Consider the following 15,706-nt stretch of genomic DNA (forward strand, 5'->3'; position numbering starts at 1 on the left):
CATCGTTTATTGTTTCGCATTTACAAATCCCGAGCTGTTTCGAACTATCCAGCGACGAACAACGCCGCCTTTTTGGCAAGACGAACGATTGGTCTTGCGACCAGAGTTTGCACCGCCGCCAGGTAGTGATATCCGTGACCAGATTGAAGCACAGGTGTACCTGCAAGGTCAAGGCGAAGAATCTGAATCGGAGGATGAGCCGAGCTCCGAAGACGACGATGACCAGAAGCCGTTGGCAACCCGTTTTTCTGAATTCAAGGAAATGATTCAGGAGGCGCTGGCCCTTGCAGACGACCAGTTCGAGAAAGGAAGCGAGAAGTTTGTGGAGAAGTTCATGCTCTCTGGCGAACCGTATCGTGTACTGCTCGAGGAGGTTAAGAGCCGCCAGCGCAAACGGAATGGCCTAAAAATTTGGGGTAGATATCGGCATCCTGCGACGATGTACCTTAAATAGGCTGGCCAATTTTGGTGAGGCGGTTGATCGAATATGATGGGTGGTTAATCTCTGGAAACCAAGAATAAAAATTTTCGTTCCGAGTTGCAATCAACTGGCTTATTGATTCTTATCACGCTAGTATAGTTTCGGTTAGGCTGATGTAGTTTCTCATGATCACGTGAATTTTCATAAATTTAGTTAAGAGGAATAAGCACACTTCTCTAGGATTACTATTATTATCTTTAACCTAACTAGGTAATTATCGTAGGCACTTGTTTGACCTGGCATCAAGCCTTCGACTGCGATGTTCTGCAATTGACGACATGACATAATTGCCTAGCTATGCCGAGGGATGATACGACCAACGCTCGTTTCAGTGAGGGCGGCAATGCCGTTGAGGATGAGCTGCGTTCCTTGACCTGCCTTTCCTCCCACGACGGGGATCTCCTGGACGCCAAAGCTCCGAGCTCCGACTCAGATTCATCAGCTGCAGGACCTGCAGCTGTCCACCATTCGGCTCTCTCTCGGCCTCCTCCTGAGGGTCAGCCTCGCACTCCTCGGACGTCAAATCGCGTTCGATTCGACCTGGACTTCGAGTCTGACGAAGAGTCGCCGCCGCCTCGCGACTACACCCGCTCAGACGACGATGCATCTTGGCTGGACGAAGAGGATCATAACGAGGCTGATTCACGGCGCAGAAGCAGCACCGGTCAGCTGGCGCCTCTGTTGACCGATATCGAGGCGCCCAGCGTCACACTGGCGACGTCCGGGAACCTCTGTCCCGAGGAACATCTGGAAAATGCGAGACCGCGAAGTGGGCTTCGAATGGCCTTTATGAACATGGCCAACAGCATCATAGGTGCCGGCATCATTGGACAGCCCTATGCTTTTCGTCAGGCTGGCATAACGGTAGGCATCTTGCTTCTGGCCGCATTAACAGTCACTGTGGACTGGACGATCCGTCTGATTGTCGTCAATTCGAAATTAAGCGGCACAGATTCATTCCAGGCCACAGTACAGCATTGCTTTGGGAAAAGCGGTCTGATTGCAATCTCTGTCGCTCAGTGGGTGTTTGCATTCGGCGGTATGATTGCATTCTGCATAATTGTCGGTGATACAATTCCGCATGTGTTTGCATCCCTGTTCCCCTCTCTGAAAGACATGACATTTCTATGGCTTTTGACGGATAGACGCGCGGTGATTGTCATATTCATCCTCTGTATCTCCTATCCCCTTTCTCTGTATCGAGACATCGCCAAGGTAAATTTTGCAGTAGCAGATACGTTGAATGCAATACTGACGGTCCTAGCTGGCAAAAGCTTCTGCGTTCGCCTTGCTGAGCATGCTTATCATTGTCATCACAGTCGTCATTGAAGGCATTCGTGCTCCTTCGGATCTGAGAGGCGATATCAAGGGATATTTGCTTGTCAGGCCGCAGTTTTTCCAAGCAGTTGGTGTCATCTCTTTCGGTGAGTTCTTGATCCTTCTAGACAGCGTTGATCGTGACGTGCTAACAATGAATGTAGCTTTTGTCTGCCGTAAGTCTCGACCTGCTCCGAGCTACCACGGTTTGTCTAACTCTATCCCTTTCCAGACCATAATAGTCTCCTCATATATGGGTCCCTCAAAAAGCCGACACTGGATCGCTTTGCCGTTGTGACACACTATTCAACTGGTGTGTCCATGGTATTGTGCTTGATCATGGCAACGGCCGGATTTCTGTCATTTGGATCGAAGACTCAGGGAAACGTACTCAATAACTTCCCCACAAACAATGTTCTGGTCAACATTGCTCGGTTGTATGTTCATTTCGAGCCTTATTGTGAGGCAACCGTCATAGCTGATATAATTAGATGTTTTGGGCTGAACATGCTCACAACGCTCCCCCTCGAGACGTTCGTTTGCCGATCTGTCATGACCACTTACTATTTCCCCGACGAGCCATTCAACCCTAATCGACACTTAATGTTTACGACAGCTTTGGTGCTTACCGCGACTTTTCTGGCACTGATTACTTGTGATCTGGGTGCTGTTTTCGAGCTCATCGGTGCCACGAGTGCAGCGGCGTTGGCCTACATTCTCCCTCCGCTCTGCTACGTCAAGCTGAGCAAGTCCAGCCATCGTGCGAAGCTTCCCGCATATGCCTGTATCGCTTTCGGCTCCATGGTCATGGCAATGAGTCTCTTCCAGGCTGTCGGGAAAATGATCAAGAGTGAGTTAAATGACCGATAGCCTACTGATGCGCCTTTTGCTGATTTGGGATTTAGACGAAGATGGAACAAGAACCTGTGGCGGCGTTATGTGAGCCCTATCCTCCGGTCGGGACTCGCGATCCTTGCCGTACCTGCATACTCATGCTGTCTTATGTCCATGCTTCATCGCATTTGTACGAGTATGTATGAATAGAAGGACTGGTCGTGATTATATCTTGCTTAATCGATTCGCCAATCTCAACGATGTACAGTATGCTGTTTTGTCGACGTCATGAATATGAGCGGAGTTGCTAGGTAAGGAATTACTCCTGTACTAGTCTTCTATCGAGCTTTGTGGTTCTGAGAGAAAGTGCAGTAAGTATTGCATGCGATCTTCACACAAATAAGAACTGTTCTCATATCCGTGGGTTTTTTTACTGCTTTGCTTGTTCTTCATGTATTCTTCTCATCTTGCAGACAGAACTTTACCGCCTCTTACCTGGCACTCATCTCTCTCCGTGATCCAATACTCACAAGACAATCCGTTGTCTCTTCTGAAAGGCATTCTCTTGGAAGCCAGTTGTTTATTATAAGCTGTGCTGTGTCTCTCCATGTTCATGTTCTTGATTTCTTCCTTTTGTACGGTCCAGCACTGGGTTCAACGAACAACCACTCCTTCCCTGTTCAGACATCTGCTCCTTCCTCTTTCTGGCACTAGGCCTCTTCTTTCCTCTTTTGTTTTTTTTTTTTATTTCCCAACTTCTCCTTCTCTCCTCAACTCCTCCACTGACTGACTGATCTCCTTTTCTCATCTTGACGAGCAGAGAGCCCGGTCCTTCTGCAAGCTTTCCATCATTATTTTTCAAACTTGCCTAGGATCCTCCTTGGCTTCTCTGGCTAGCCGATTTGCTCTTAGCACGAGCCATATCTGACCTCATGGCAAAATGGCGTCCAAAGATGAAACCTTACGGCAGCTGCAGATGGTGCGTACGCAGCGATTTGAAGTCAGGGTTCCGGCTGACCTGTCATCACAGGCCGATCTCGGAACAATGCGCAGAGAGCGGATCTCAACCGAAGATACCGAGGATTCTTATCGCAAAGTGACGATCGAAGACCTCGAGAAGACGCGCTTGTCCAACACCGACGCGGCAGTCAAGCGTGTTGTCGAAGCGAATCAGAGTTATCTGGCCCGATGGAACAGTACGTCAGTTCGTGTCACGAACGAGGGAGTGAGGTGCTGATTGCTTGTAGACCTCCATAAGGAAATCAGCGATAACGATGGGGAAGCCCTTGACTCCCTCATGGACGGTCAGAGCCATCGTGCTAGACTCCAGGCTCAGATCCGAGCTAGCGGTGGCCAAGCGTACGTTGAGGATGGAAATAGAAAGCCCTCCCAAGGTGCAACAAATGGTGGGCATGGACATACTCCTGAAGGTGTCGCTAATTCGCATGGGCGGAAGGACTCGTTCCAAATGTCCAGGTATATCGTCAGCCAGCTATTCTCGAGAACAGATTTTGACGTTGCCTTAGGAGTTCTTCCGCGACATCAGCATCGAAGAGCCAACCTCGAACTGCGCGTGGCCGCCAGGCTTCCAAGAAGAGTTCCAGTCGTCTTGATCCTGCCCTCTCCGAGTCAAAGCGAGGTATCGGGCCAGTGAACAAAAGACCACCTAAGGGACTTCGTGCTGCTTCACAGTAAGAGTAACCCCCAAGGCCAGTCTTCGTCGCTAATGTTTGAAAGGCCGCAGTCTGATGTCCCACTCGCTAATCCCGAGTCCTTTATGGAATCGGTCCGTCGCCAGTTCTCGAGCACAAAGAAAGAACCTGGTGCAAAACCGGAGCCTGATGCAAAACCAGTGCCGTCGGTGGAGATCCACGGCGAGGATGATGATCTCATGGTCTTCGACACTCGGTCACAGCCTTCAAGTTCTCCCGTCAAGCACAAGACAACTGTAAGCACCTCGGAAAGTGAAGGTCGGAAAGGATACAAGACCACATACAGAGCTACAGAATTGACCCGGCTTGCGAACATTCCGCAGCCACCAACTCCTACAAGCCGAAATTCCGGCTTGAATGGTACCGAGGACTTGCTGCTTGATTTTGATCCCCCAAGTTCGAGCACTCTATGCGCCGATAACCCGAATAATATATCAGATCGAGCCTCGGTTGTCAGGACTAACTCATTCGGCTCCGCGCTTGGATCCAGAGGCCCAACTACCAGTAATGGGTGTTTCACTCCGCGCGGTGCTCTTGTTCAGCCCCCGGAGATCCGGATGGATGAAGAAGCTCTGTTCGACTACATCCAAGAGCTGTCCATTATCACCGATTCACTTCATTTGTTCACCGGCGAGAAAGCTGCACAACTGGCAGCGAGGAAGGAGGCACTCTTGGACATCATATCAAAGACGAAGGCGGCAGTATCAGCAGACGCAGCCCGGTCCAGAGCCACGGACTCTTCCGAAACATCGTCAATTCGGATCGAAACCCCAGATAGTGGCCGATCGAAGCCAGTTGCCACAGCCTCGACGAGTAGCAAAGCGCCCGCGGTGAACTCGTCATTGAAGGAAGCAGTTAATGCCACTCCATTTGTGCCTCAGTCCACATATTCCGTTCAATCCTCTTCTGGCAGCAACACAGACCAGTCGTCAGTTCAAAAAAGAGCCCATGAATCGGCCCAAACGCGAGGCGCGGTCGAAGTGGCCACGGAAAGAGACTCCATGTCGATGGTTACAGAGAGTAATATTAACACCCTATGCGAATTACTCACGGAGAGATTAACGCTGGGATTAGGGAAGGCGAGTCAAACTGGATCCTCTCAGCCAGAGACCTCGCACCAGCAGACAACGCCACGCAAAGGTCTCGAAGCTTCCAGATGGGCCAGTCCTTCTACAACGCAGTCGCCGGTTATCCGAGCGCCTGCCCCCAGTCTTGAGCAATCTCCTGCGAGCAAACCCCAAAAGAAGCACGAACAAGAGCTCCTGGACTGTACCAAGTATTGGCAGAGGACCCTATACACAAGCAGAAAGTTTCCGAATGAGCCTTGCTCCGCCGATCAGAATACTAGGCCGGACCACGAGGATTCGCCGAAAGGAGCTTCCCGTGGAAAGGGTCTTCTTGCGTCCCGTTTCGCTCCCAAAGGAGATTGACCCATATACTACGTGCAGTTGCTCAGTTATGGAGGGCGATGTGGTAGCTTGCTGTGTTTGACATGTCTCTAGTTGACTGATTTTCGTCTGGGCCTGTAGCAGGTGACGAAACGGATATAATCAAAACCCCCTTTTTCGTCTGACGTTCTCTCAAAGGTACGAAAGTATGGCCGTAGTTGCTGGTATTGACCATGACAACAGTGCGTCACTTTCAATTAGACATGTATAGACCCTAGGAATAATGCCCGAATAATATTCCTGCATATCCTATCTAGAATCTGTAACCAGCACACGCCTCTCTGTCCCTGAACTCCGATGAAAATCAACATACCCTTTTGATTTTCTTTTTTTTTATTCACTGTAGGCAACTCACACTTGCGTTAGGTATGCTCCTAGGATAGGTGGCGCAATAATGTCCCACGCTATGCGACGGAGCGGAAAAAAGGCTTGCTCAATACGGTAGCAGATCAATTACTGTTGCTGTGGTACCGACGTCTGTTGTTGTTGAGGTTGTTGAGGCTCATTGTTGCCCACCCGCGGCCGTTTCGCATCCCCCGGCCCTGTGGCTACTGTTCCGGTGGTGGGTGAGTTTGTGACGTCGCTGAGCGCTGGCCGTTTCAGGCCATTCGGCTGTGGGGCCGATGTTACCGTGCCTCCTGCCGGCTGTCCTTGTTGGTTCGTTTGTTGATTACTATTGTTGCTGTTGCTGTTGTTGTTGTTGTTGTTGCTGCCCATGTTTGGGCGCGTAAGCGGCCGATAGGGTGGTGTCCCGAGGCCTGGTCGTGCTTTCCCACCGGAGGGAGCTCCTATTCGGCGGTGGGCGTCGGAGGATGGGTTGATAAAGTCCCTCGTATGGGGGGTGTTTGTGCCCGGGGTCTGTGACAGACTGGACAGCATCGGCTTTGAGATGGGGACGCTCTTCGAGTGATCGATGCCGGCGGTCTTCCGGATCGAAGGGCTTTCTGCATGTGGATTAAACTTGGGTGCTGTATTGGATGCGGCCTGAGGGTTCTCACGGAGGGCATCGACGGCTCGAGCGGAAAAGAACGCCACTGGGGCGTCTATAGGCTTGTCACTCGTTGCATTCTCTGCACTCGAGGACGGTGCAGGGTTTCTTGTGGTCTGCTCCATTTCTCCTCGTTTTGTTTCTGTTGTTGTAGTCTGCGCTTTGGCCGGATCTTGGCCGAGACGCACTGCTTGTGGTACTGCTCCAGGTAAATTCGGCTGCCTGACAGGTGTTTGATGTGGAGGAAGGCTCCGTTGCGCTGCGCTGCCTTCCAACCCCGGTCGTCCAACTGGAGGTCTAGATGGCGTTACCAACGCCGTATTTGTCGTATTTGATTGATTATACGTTGACTGATTTGATTGTCTATCCTGTGGCTGACCAGAGGGGTTCTGCTGATGCTCAGCGTCTAGAAAAATCTCATCCGGATTGAACCCCGTTGTCTCTGCAAAGTCAGCTTCATCGAAGAAATCGCCTGAGAAATACCGTCAGCGACTCCCCTGAACACTCAGAAGGCATGTGTACTTACTGCCAAACTCCCCATCGACATCAAATGTACTTGAGGATACATTCCCTGTCTCGCCTCGCTGATTGACTTCAGTTGGACGTGGAGGAAGACCATTATCGCCCGAGTCTTTCTTTGCAGGATTAGTGTCCTTGTTCGCCGTGACATAGCTGGGATGACGGTGCAGATTTTCCACATCCCATTTTGCCTGCTCCAATGTTAAAACAGTGTTGCCAAAGGGAAGATTAACAATGAGCCTACCGGTGCAGCTTTGACTCTGGTAACTTTTGCAAGATAATCTTTGTCATAGATGCAATTGCCCAGGACATTGCCAAATGTTCTAAGAGCGCGCTTCAGGGCGTCGCTTGTTCCTTGTTTCTTTGCCTTGTCGAACGCGGCAGCTTTGTCTTTGCTGTTCTCAGCATGCCCATAACCAATATCCTTGCACCAAATCTGTCAGTCCAATACCAAAACCATCGCAGCAAAATGTGATACCTCGTGATATGTCCCATCCCTCAAAGTAACTCGTACAATGACAGACAAGCCAAGGCTGATTCTGCCATTGCTGGATTCGTCGACCTGGTAAATCAATGAGTGAGAAATCTTTCACTGATTTCAATCAGACTTACAAAATCAATTTGAATGCTCCGAATGGAACTGGACCACCCATTGAATCCAAAGATCTCGTTTGCGAGGCTGATACACTTCTCTGCCGAGATATAATGCACCTTTTGGCCGCCAGGGCCAGGCCGAGCTGAGATGTATTCAGGGCCTAGTTGTTTGTCGAGTCGCGCCTGCAGAGTCGCAATCTCTTGTGCGGTATACTCGCGAACTCGTTTAGGAGGCTCTTCGAAAGGGTTGTCCGCAATCCCGCTTGGTGTCCGATGTTGATCACCCGGCCTTGAGATTGTTAGACACATGTCATTCAGCGGTTCAGCATCAAAATTGCAACTTACGCTGGCATCTTTTTTGTCGTGGGTGATGTACATTAGCATGTCATAAACTTGCGCGGGGAGTGCGACTGATCCCTGGAGATAATAAAGGCTGAGCTTCATGGAAGGCGCGTCGGCCATTGTTGACTCGTGAGACGCGCGAATCAATCAGCATTTCAGCAATTGCGCTTATGTGATCAAAAAAGATAAACACGGTCACGTGAATACGCGGCGTGTCTTTCGTCACGTGAATCAATGATGCCCTATGAAGCGCGCGTACCCGGAAAGTGCTGAAACGACCACCACCTTCAACGAGTCGATGAGCGTACTGAATCAGGCTTGCTTTATGCCACGAAACACTCTATGTCGCGGATGTCGTTCAACAAAGAATGTTTGATCAGTGTCCACAATCAATGCAAGCAATGATTGCTTCAAAGGTTACGTCTTAATCGCCAACACATCTGTCCTGAAGACTCATTCCTCGGAAACCTCAGTTGATTTGGAACACTTCGTTTCGACGTTCCCTCCCGAAGGATTTTCATTTACACACCTAGAGGTACTTAGGTACCTACGACCTAGGTAGGTAGGTATATTACCCCTTGACTTGTCCCTTTTTCTGTCACTCCCTCAATCCGTCACGATTTCCCCCATTTTAAACTGGGGGTACACCCTGTGACCATCGACAAAAAGTACGAGGAGTGCGTGTGATGCTCTGGGTATCCGTCGGGGCAGTTTCCTTTCACGATCGCGTACTACTCGCAGCCAGCCTCGAGCTCGCGGCGCGTGCGGACAGCTTTGACTGGAATATTTGGGCCATTTCAGCGTCCACACGAGGTGCAGCGGCGGTTTCCTCAAAAAGAGGACTGCTCGGAGAAGCAGAAAGGAGTCGACGTTGCGTAGCATTCAGGGAAGAGAGAACAGAAATGGAGTTCTGAAGAAACGGGCAGCGTATGAGAAAGGAAGTAGTTGATTTGTATCCTAACGAGTGACGAGCTTCGACAGCCGATCCTAAAAAATGCCGACGATTTGCAAGCATCGGCACTACGTCAATTTGTCGAACTGCGCCTTTTATCAGAGAGAGGCACGATTCCTGGGGTGCGTTGGCAAGTATGGAATCCGCATGGATGAAGAACGGGGTAGCCACGATCGCAGAATGTCCCGGACCGCGACAGCTACCAGATATTAGAGTCTTCTTGGTCTTCACTGGACTTCCCGTCATTTTGTCCGTTAGTATTCGGCGTTCACGGCCACCTTGACTGAATTGTCGAAGGGCCGAGAGAAGAACGAAATGTGACCCCCATTCTAACTGACCCCGAGACAGGAAACGCTTTCAATGAGCTAAAAGAAGTTTCCACCCGACACCTGTGCTCATGCATTTCATTTTGATCCGGAGAAAGCGATCTTGGTAGTAACTGAACCGATGCATCTGGTTTTGACTTGCCGGTACCGTATTTGATGACCCCAGCGGCCAGTCAGGAACAGTAAGGCTTCGCATGATTTAAACGGAGTGATGGGCCTGGGCCTCCTTGGAATCGGCTGTAAACTCGATATGCAACCTAGTTCCCAGACTTCTCAAGTTTCTTTTCTCGGGTGCGATAGCAATTGCCAACTCCATCTGATTCAGACACGAAACGGCCTGCTAAAGGCGGCGGTTCCTCTGATTCATCAGTAGATTTGCTCTTGACGGACTAATACGAACGAGAACAATAAAGCACGATGTTTGCACCGAAGAGGTTACGGTTATCGAATGTAAAGGTGTGTTTGTGGGAATGGGACAGGATTGAAGAAATCTGAAAATATTGGCAGTCATCATCTCTTGATTGTCTAATGGTACCTATGCAACGTAGTTATTTAGACACTAACTGATAAGTAATGATTGCTGAATGTATCATGTGCTTTCGACGGCGATTGGAATACCTCTCATGCGATTTCTTGCCATTACTGTCATCCGGAACATTGCAAGGTCGGCGTTGCTGCGTCAAGACGAACATCAGGATCACTTGGCAATCAGGCTAGCACTAGGCACAAGACCAAGCTCCTTCAGCGTCTCTCCGAAGTACTCCGCATCGAACACCTTCTTGGGGAAGTTCTGAGTGAAAGACTGAATCTCCAGCCCAGTTTCACTGTTCAGCGCTGCGGCTACCTCGAACAAGGTCGTATCCACTGGGAATGTCTTCATAATATTCCCTTTTTCCGTCTGGAATCGTAGTCGAGTTTCTGTGTATGCTGAGGCTGGCTTGGACGTCGCAGGACCTGACGCCGTGGGAGCAGTCGCAGGCTGCGGTGGAGGAGCCTGACCAGCTCGCGCGGCACGTTCTTGCTCGGCCTTCCGTCGGCGCTCCTCCTTGTCGGCCTCAATCTTTGCTTTGATTCTTGCCCTAGCCTCAGCCTCTTCCTTTTTCTCTTGTCGTCTCTTTGCTGCCTCCTTCATCTGTTCTTTCTTCTGGAGTTCCTCTCGGATATCAAGGGATTCTTTGGTGCTCTTGCGCCGAATTTCCTACACCATTGGTCAGCGACATCACAGGATAGCCGTGACACTAGTACTTACCTCGTTTCTCTTCTGGTCGATCTTGTCCTGCTCCGCTTGCGCGGCCCGTTTCGCCGCCAACTTCTCTCGTAGTTCTTGCAGCTTTTGCTTCTTCTGCTCCTCTGTCAGAGGGGCGATTTCTTCGGTTGATTCCGAAAAGTCGACGTGCTGCGTCTTGGAGGCATGGAACTCCGCCTGGGCATGACTGCGGAACTTCTTCCCGCACTCGTTGCACACTAGACTCCGCGGCTCCTCTCCTTCTTTCAGCGGTGGCCCTTCCCCGTTGTCCGGCGACTTTGTTGACTCGGCCTTAATCTCGTCGATCGACTTGTCTTGGTTCGCTTCAAGCCACTCGATCGCGTCGGTTACTGTGGAAAGCTCTGGTGAGCGAGTGCCGCTTGCGACGAGCACCCTCAACAGGTCACTTACAACTGCCTGTCTTGGACACTGCTATCTCTGCCCTTTCTTTTTCGAAGCCCATTTCAATGAGCTGATCCAGGTCTGAGGCGGTCATGGCGGGGAACTGGAACGTCGTACTGGCGGGCTCGAAGAGAGGGATCGCGTGAGGTTGTCAGGAACTGAGTTCAGTCGAGTCACGGGCTGCCACGAGAATCATCGAGCTGCAGTACTAGCGGGTGAATCGGCCGGATTGCTGAACTTCGTTGGAGCCACTGGTCGTAGCTAGGTATACAGTACTATTGCAAGGAAATCATGCGGGAGTGGGGAGTGACGTGAGGTTGCGAATGGTTCCGGCTACTTTACTATTGATTCTATGATTCGGTGTTTTCTTTAATATTCCAGAACAGAGATACCGTGCTCATGGATGAACGATCTGATGGCTATGACTGGAACTCTTACTCTTCTACTAGCTTTTGCTATGATTGCAATTGTAACATTGAGAACCTGAAGGATTGATGCCTAAGTCTGGGGTTGAAAATGTTTCTTGTATCAAGACTCCAGACGCTCTTGTCACCAGCTCCATCCGCATATGATCCCTACAGAAGTAGCGGCTCGAACAGCTAGAGGATCCCAGAGTCAGAGCGCTCAGATGAGCAGTCTTCAGCGTTCATGTTCACACTTCTCACTGTGTTCAGCATCCATGCAATGACATCACCTGACTGCTAGGTTTAGTAATGTGCAGTACGGTAACATTTCCAAATACCAAGCGCTTACATCAGCATTGCGGCAGGTTCCATTTGTAACGTCCTTACAGCCAGCTTCACACAACTCGACGCATGTGCCTGCCGGGATCCTCTTCTAGTTCAATCCTTCACTTTTCTTGCCACGGTCTATCGGTCATTTCGCTCTCCTTGACTGACTTGTTGGTTCTCTCGTTCTATTTCTTAAGAGTCTTTCACATCTATTCCCTCTGTTCACCATGGCAGTCGAGCTCCAGCCGACTGAGCTCGGCTTCAGACGTGAGTCGCTGTGGCTATTTGTCATCTGCGAATCTGCGGCGATTAACATGCAGCAGGCCCTTTTAATGTAGAAGTTAGCGAGTCTATGTTTCTACGCAATCTCAACAATGAACCGGTTGCTTTCAAGGTTGGTATACAGCTGTGCCCAGGGGTGTCATCCTGGCTGACTCGGGAATACTTGACAGGTTAAAACCACCGCTCCGAAGCAGTGCGTTACGTCGAATCTTCATTGCTTGGAGCGCCCTCCGCTAACGTCGCTGCCAGTTACTGTGTCCGACCGAATTCCGGCCGCATAGAACCGGGGAAGAGCGTGGAAGTTCAGGGTGTGTGGTCGCCGGAGGACATTTGCGACGACTGCGAGATCTGACAATCCGATAGTATTATTGCAGGCGATGAAGGAAGACCCTCCTCTGGATGCCAAATGCAAAGACAAATTCCTCGTTCAGTCCGTCGCCATCACTGGGGATTACGAGTACTCCAACATCGCATCAATTGTATGCCGTCGGATCCGAGCGCCAGCAATCCCGTGCCTGTTAACTGACTTCGCGCGATGTCTAGTTCGAGAAAGTTCCCAAGTCGGCGGTCCAGGAACGCAAGATCCGGGTCAACTATCTTCCACCGTTGGGCGCAACGAATGGAACTGTGCGTGTTGCAAAGCAGTCTGGCGCTGGTCTTGCTGCGTCGCTAACCATGTCATACCTAGGTCGAGGAAGAGCCTCCATCGTTCTCGTCTCCTACAGCCCCGTACGAAACTCCAGCTCCAGGCGCTGCAAAGAGAGTTGATGATGCCCCCATCGCGCAGCCGCAATTTGCCGAGAAGACACCCAAACGAGAGTCTCCGCCATCAAAAGACGAGAAGCCGCTGAAGACAGAGCAGGAGACATCCAGTGTTTCCGGTGCCGTATCTGCCGCGGCCGATGACGTGAAAGAGCGTTTGGCCGATGCGCTCGCGCAAATTGATAAGCTAAAGAAACAGCTCGCCGAGCAAGGCTTGCGTCAGCGCAAGGCGGACAGTGCCGAGTCTACACTGCCGCAGCAGCAGCAGCAACTACAACAACCCCCTCCGGCGACGGAAGCAGGAGTTCCAGTGCAGATCGTGGCGGGGTTGTGTTTACTGAGCTTCCTTCTGGCCTATATCTTCTTCTAAGCGTTGCGTTTGGACTTCCCCTCACGCCGCCGGGCTGTCGGCCTTCTTTCATTCGACCTTCTTTCGACATTTTCATTCGAGCCGTTTTATAAGTTTTGTTATTCTGTGTGTCCGGTTATGTCATTAGTTTCTTTATTATTTTCCTCTGCCACAGGCGTTCTGCCGTTTGTTCTGCTTTCTGGTGGTCTCCATTTCTTATGATGACATGTTTCCTTGGTGTTCCTCGATGCAATCGAAACCACCGGTGCTGTGCCGTTGTGATTTCCATCCATTGTGTATTGTTTTCTCCGTCATTCAAACAAAGGGGTTTCTCATGGTTTGGAGTTGAGGGGATGCGACTCAGCGTAGATCGATGACGAGTTGCTGGTGGGCAATGACGATAATTTTATCTCAGTTCAGTAAACGAGAAGCTCTTTTTCAGTCCAAGAATGTATCGGAATACTTCGAGTAAGGCCACGCAGAGATCCGATCTGGGACTCGATAATTGCAATCATCTGTCGAGAGCTCGAGGCGGGCGATTCAGATTCTGAGCTCCGTCTCTGCCCGGGCCGAGTTGGACCGTTGCCTCCACATCCGATTGATAAGACGGACAATTTTTATCGCGAGTCTCGTTGCTTTCTTTTTTCCACACCCCATTGATTGCCAGCCACGGTCTACAACGTCCACCATGGCTGCCCAGGCTGCTGAAGACCTCAAAAAACTTGACCGTATGTGTGAATCCTTCCTGCTCGCGACAGTTCTCCAGCCGATTCAAATCTCTGTGTCCCTCACCCCGCCAGTAAGAAAAGAATTTGCTGATAAGATACGGTTTTTCGATATTAGTGAACGGTCAGAATGGCACCGCCAGTGCCGGTGCCCCCTCCGCCACCGCCGACAACGATGTCGCCGAGAATGAAGATTCGGAAGATGACAAAGAGGATGATGAAGGTGGTGAAGGAGAGGCTCCAGCAGGTGGTACGCTGCAAACAACGGACTCCGAGGGTCCATCGGACTGACTCTGTTTCTTTTCTAGCCGCGAAAAAGAAGAAGAAACGCAAGTCCAAGAAGAAGAAGAAGGGAGGAAAGAAACAGCAGACTTCCCCGCCACGCGTGCCGGTGTCAGAGTTGTTCCCCAACAATCAGTACCCAGAAGGCGAGATTTGCGAGTACAAGAATGAGAACTCCTACAGGACTACCAACGAGGAAAAGCGGTATCTGGACCGCATGAACAATGACTTCCTTCAGGAGTATCGCCAGGCAGCCGAGGTGCACCGCCAGGTCCGGCAGTGGGCGCAGAAGAACATCAAGCCCGGTCAAACCCTGATTGAAATTGCGGAGGGAATCGAGAATGCGGTCCGCGCGCTGACCGGCCGTGAGGGTTTGGAAGAAGGGGATAACATCAAGGGTGGCATGGGGTTCCCCTGCGGTCTCAGCCTTAACCACTGTGCGGCGCACTACACGCCGAATACGGGCAACAAGATGGTTCTCCAGCAGAGTGATGTGATGAAGGTTGATTTTGGCGTGCACATCAACGGGCGGATCGTCGACAGTGCCTTCACCATGACTTTTGATCCGGTTTACGACAAGCTTCTCGAAGCTGTAAAGGACGCGACGAACACGGGCATTCGGGTACGTAATCGTCTTCCCGAGCCACTGTGTCTGCTGTTAACTCGATTATAGGAAGCTGGTATCGATGTCCGTATGTGTGACATTGGCGCCGCAATCCAGGAAACCATGGAGAGCTACGAAGTCGAGATCAACGGGACCACGTATCCCGTCAAGGCCATCCGCAACCTGAATGGACACAACATTGAACAGCACCTCATTCACGGAGGCAAGAGTGTGCCGATCGTGAAGGGTGGTGACCAGACCAAGATGGAGGAGGGCGAGATCTTTGCCATTGAGACCTTCGGTAGCACTGGCAAGGGATACGTGAGGGATGATGTTCGTACCGGATTGGCACCATCTATTGCGGTACTCCTGCTGATTTGATGATGAAATAGATGGAAGTCTCTCACTATGCCAAGGTCGCCGATGCTCCCAACGTGCCGCTGCGGCTCTCCTCGGCCAAGAATCTGCTGAACGTCATCAACAAGAATTTCGGCACCCTGCCTTTCTGCCGTCGGTACTTGGACCGACTTGGCCAGGAGAAGTATCTCTTGGGTGTATGTTCCGACCTTGCTCGGGCTTGACTTGGATCGATTCCTAACTCTTTCTAGCTCAACAACCTGGTTTCTGCAGGAATTGTACAGGACTATCCGCCCTTGTGTGACATCAAGGGCTCTTATACGGCTCAGTATGAGCATGTAAGTTTTGACTCCATCAGTAGCTAACATCAGTTTTTTTGGCGCTGACCTCTTCTAGACCATCCTCCTTCGACCCACTGTCAAGGAGGTGATCTCGCGAGGCGATGATTACTAG

At 50.8% G+C, this 15,706-nt stretch overlaps 7 protein-coding genes across 7 annotated transcripts; 4 read left to right on the plus strand and 3 right to left on the minus strand.

Moving 5' to 3' along the window:
• Window positions 1-778: 778 nt before the first annotated feature.
• On the plus strand, window positions 779-2,741 carry VTN31DRAFT_800 (uncharacterized protein; the record flags this gene model as incomplete). Its single annotated transcript, XM_069408345.1, has 6 exons — window positions 779-1,696; window positions 1,746-1,905; window positions 1,963-1,974; window positions 2,031-2,235; window positions 2,290-2,648; window positions 2,704-2,741. The coding sequence occupies 6 exons, from the start codon at window positions 779-781 to the stop codon at window positions 2,739-2,741; spliced, it is 1,692 nt and encodes a 563-aa protein (XP_069263656.1).
• Window positions 2,742-3,572: 831 nt separating this feature from the next.
• On the plus strand, window positions 3,573-5,774 carry VTN31DRAFT_801 (uncharacterized protein; the record flags this gene model as incomplete). The annotated part of the gene is made up of 6 exons (XM_069408346.1): window positions 3,573-3,611; window positions 3,663-3,828; window positions 3,880-4,108; window positions 4,159-4,323; window positions 4,370-5,364; window positions 5,419-5,774. The coding sequence occupies 6 exons, from the start codon at window positions 3,573-3,575 to the stop codon at window positions 5,772-5,774; spliced, it is 1,950 nt and encodes a 649-aa protein (XP_069263657.1).
• Window positions 5,775-6,245: 471 nt separating this feature from the next.
• On the minus strand, window positions 6,246-8,246 carry VTN31DRAFT_802 (uncharacterized protein; the record flags this gene model as incomplete). The annotated part of the gene is made up of 6 exons (XM_069408347.1): window positions 6,246-7,252; window positions 7,307-7,490; window positions 7,544-7,723; window positions 7,778-7,861; window positions 7,912-8,182; window positions 8,239-8,246. The coding sequence occupies 6 exons, from the start codon at window positions 8,244-8,246 to the stop codon at window positions 6,246-6,248; spliced, it is 1,734 nt and encodes a 577-aa protein (XP_069263658.1).
• A 707-nt stretch (window positions 8,247-8,953) lies between these two features.
• Window positions 8,954-9,433, minus strand: VTN31DRAFT_803 (uncharacterized protein; the record flags this gene model as incomplete). The annotated part of the gene is made up of 1 exon (XM_069408348.1): window positions 8,954-9,433. The coding sequence occupies one exon, from the start codon at window positions 9,431-9,433 to the stop codon at window positions 8,954-8,956; it is 480 nt and encodes a 159-aa protein (XP_069263659.1).
• Window positions 9,434-10,210: 777 nt separating this feature from the next.
• Window positions 10,211-11,255, minus strand: VTN31DRAFT_804 (uncharacterized protein; the record flags this gene model as incomplete). The annotated part of the gene is made up of 3 exons (XM_069408349.1): window positions 10,211-10,711; window positions 10,763-11,109; window positions 11,171-11,255. The coding sequence occupies 3 exons, from the start codon at window positions 11,253-11,255 to the stop codon at window positions 10,211-10,213; spliced, it is 933 nt and encodes a 310-aa protein (XP_069263660.1).
• Window positions 11,256-12,119: 864 nt separating this feature from the next.
• On the plus strand, window positions 12,120-13,306 carry VTN31DRAFT_805 (uncharacterized protein; the record flags this gene model as incomplete). Its single annotated transcript, XM_069408350.1, has 7 exons — window positions 12,120-12,159; window positions 12,216-12,286; window positions 12,345-12,367; window positions 12,424-12,482; window positions 12,538-12,653; window positions 12,718-12,801; window positions 12,863-13,306. The coding sequence occupies 7 exons, from the start codon at window positions 12,120-12,122 to the stop codon at window positions 13,304-13,306; spliced, it is 837 nt and encodes a 278-aa protein (XP_069263661.1).
• Window positions 13,307-13,973: 667 nt separating this feature from the next.
• Window positions 13,974-15,706, plus strand: VTN31DRAFT_806 (uncharacterized protein; the record flags this gene model as incomplete). The annotated part of the gene is made up of 7 exons (XM_069408351.1): window positions 13,974-14,013; window positions 14,129-14,260; window positions 14,319-14,914; window positions 14,966-15,229; window positions 15,289-15,450; window positions 15,505-15,591; window positions 15,650-15,706. 7 exons carry the CDS (start codon window positions 13,974-13,976, stop codon window positions 15,704-15,706), a joined length of 1,338 nt encoding a protein of 445 aa, XP_069263662.1.

Source organism: Thermomyces dupontii (genome assembly GCF_041956625.1).
Source record: "Thermomyces dupontii strain NRRL 2155 unplaced genomic scaffold VTN31scaffold_1, whole genome shotgun sequence".
NCBI classification, from domain to species: Eukaryota; Fungi; Ascomycota; class Eurotiomycetes; order Eurotiales; family Trichocomaceae; genus Thermomyces; species Thermomyces dupontii.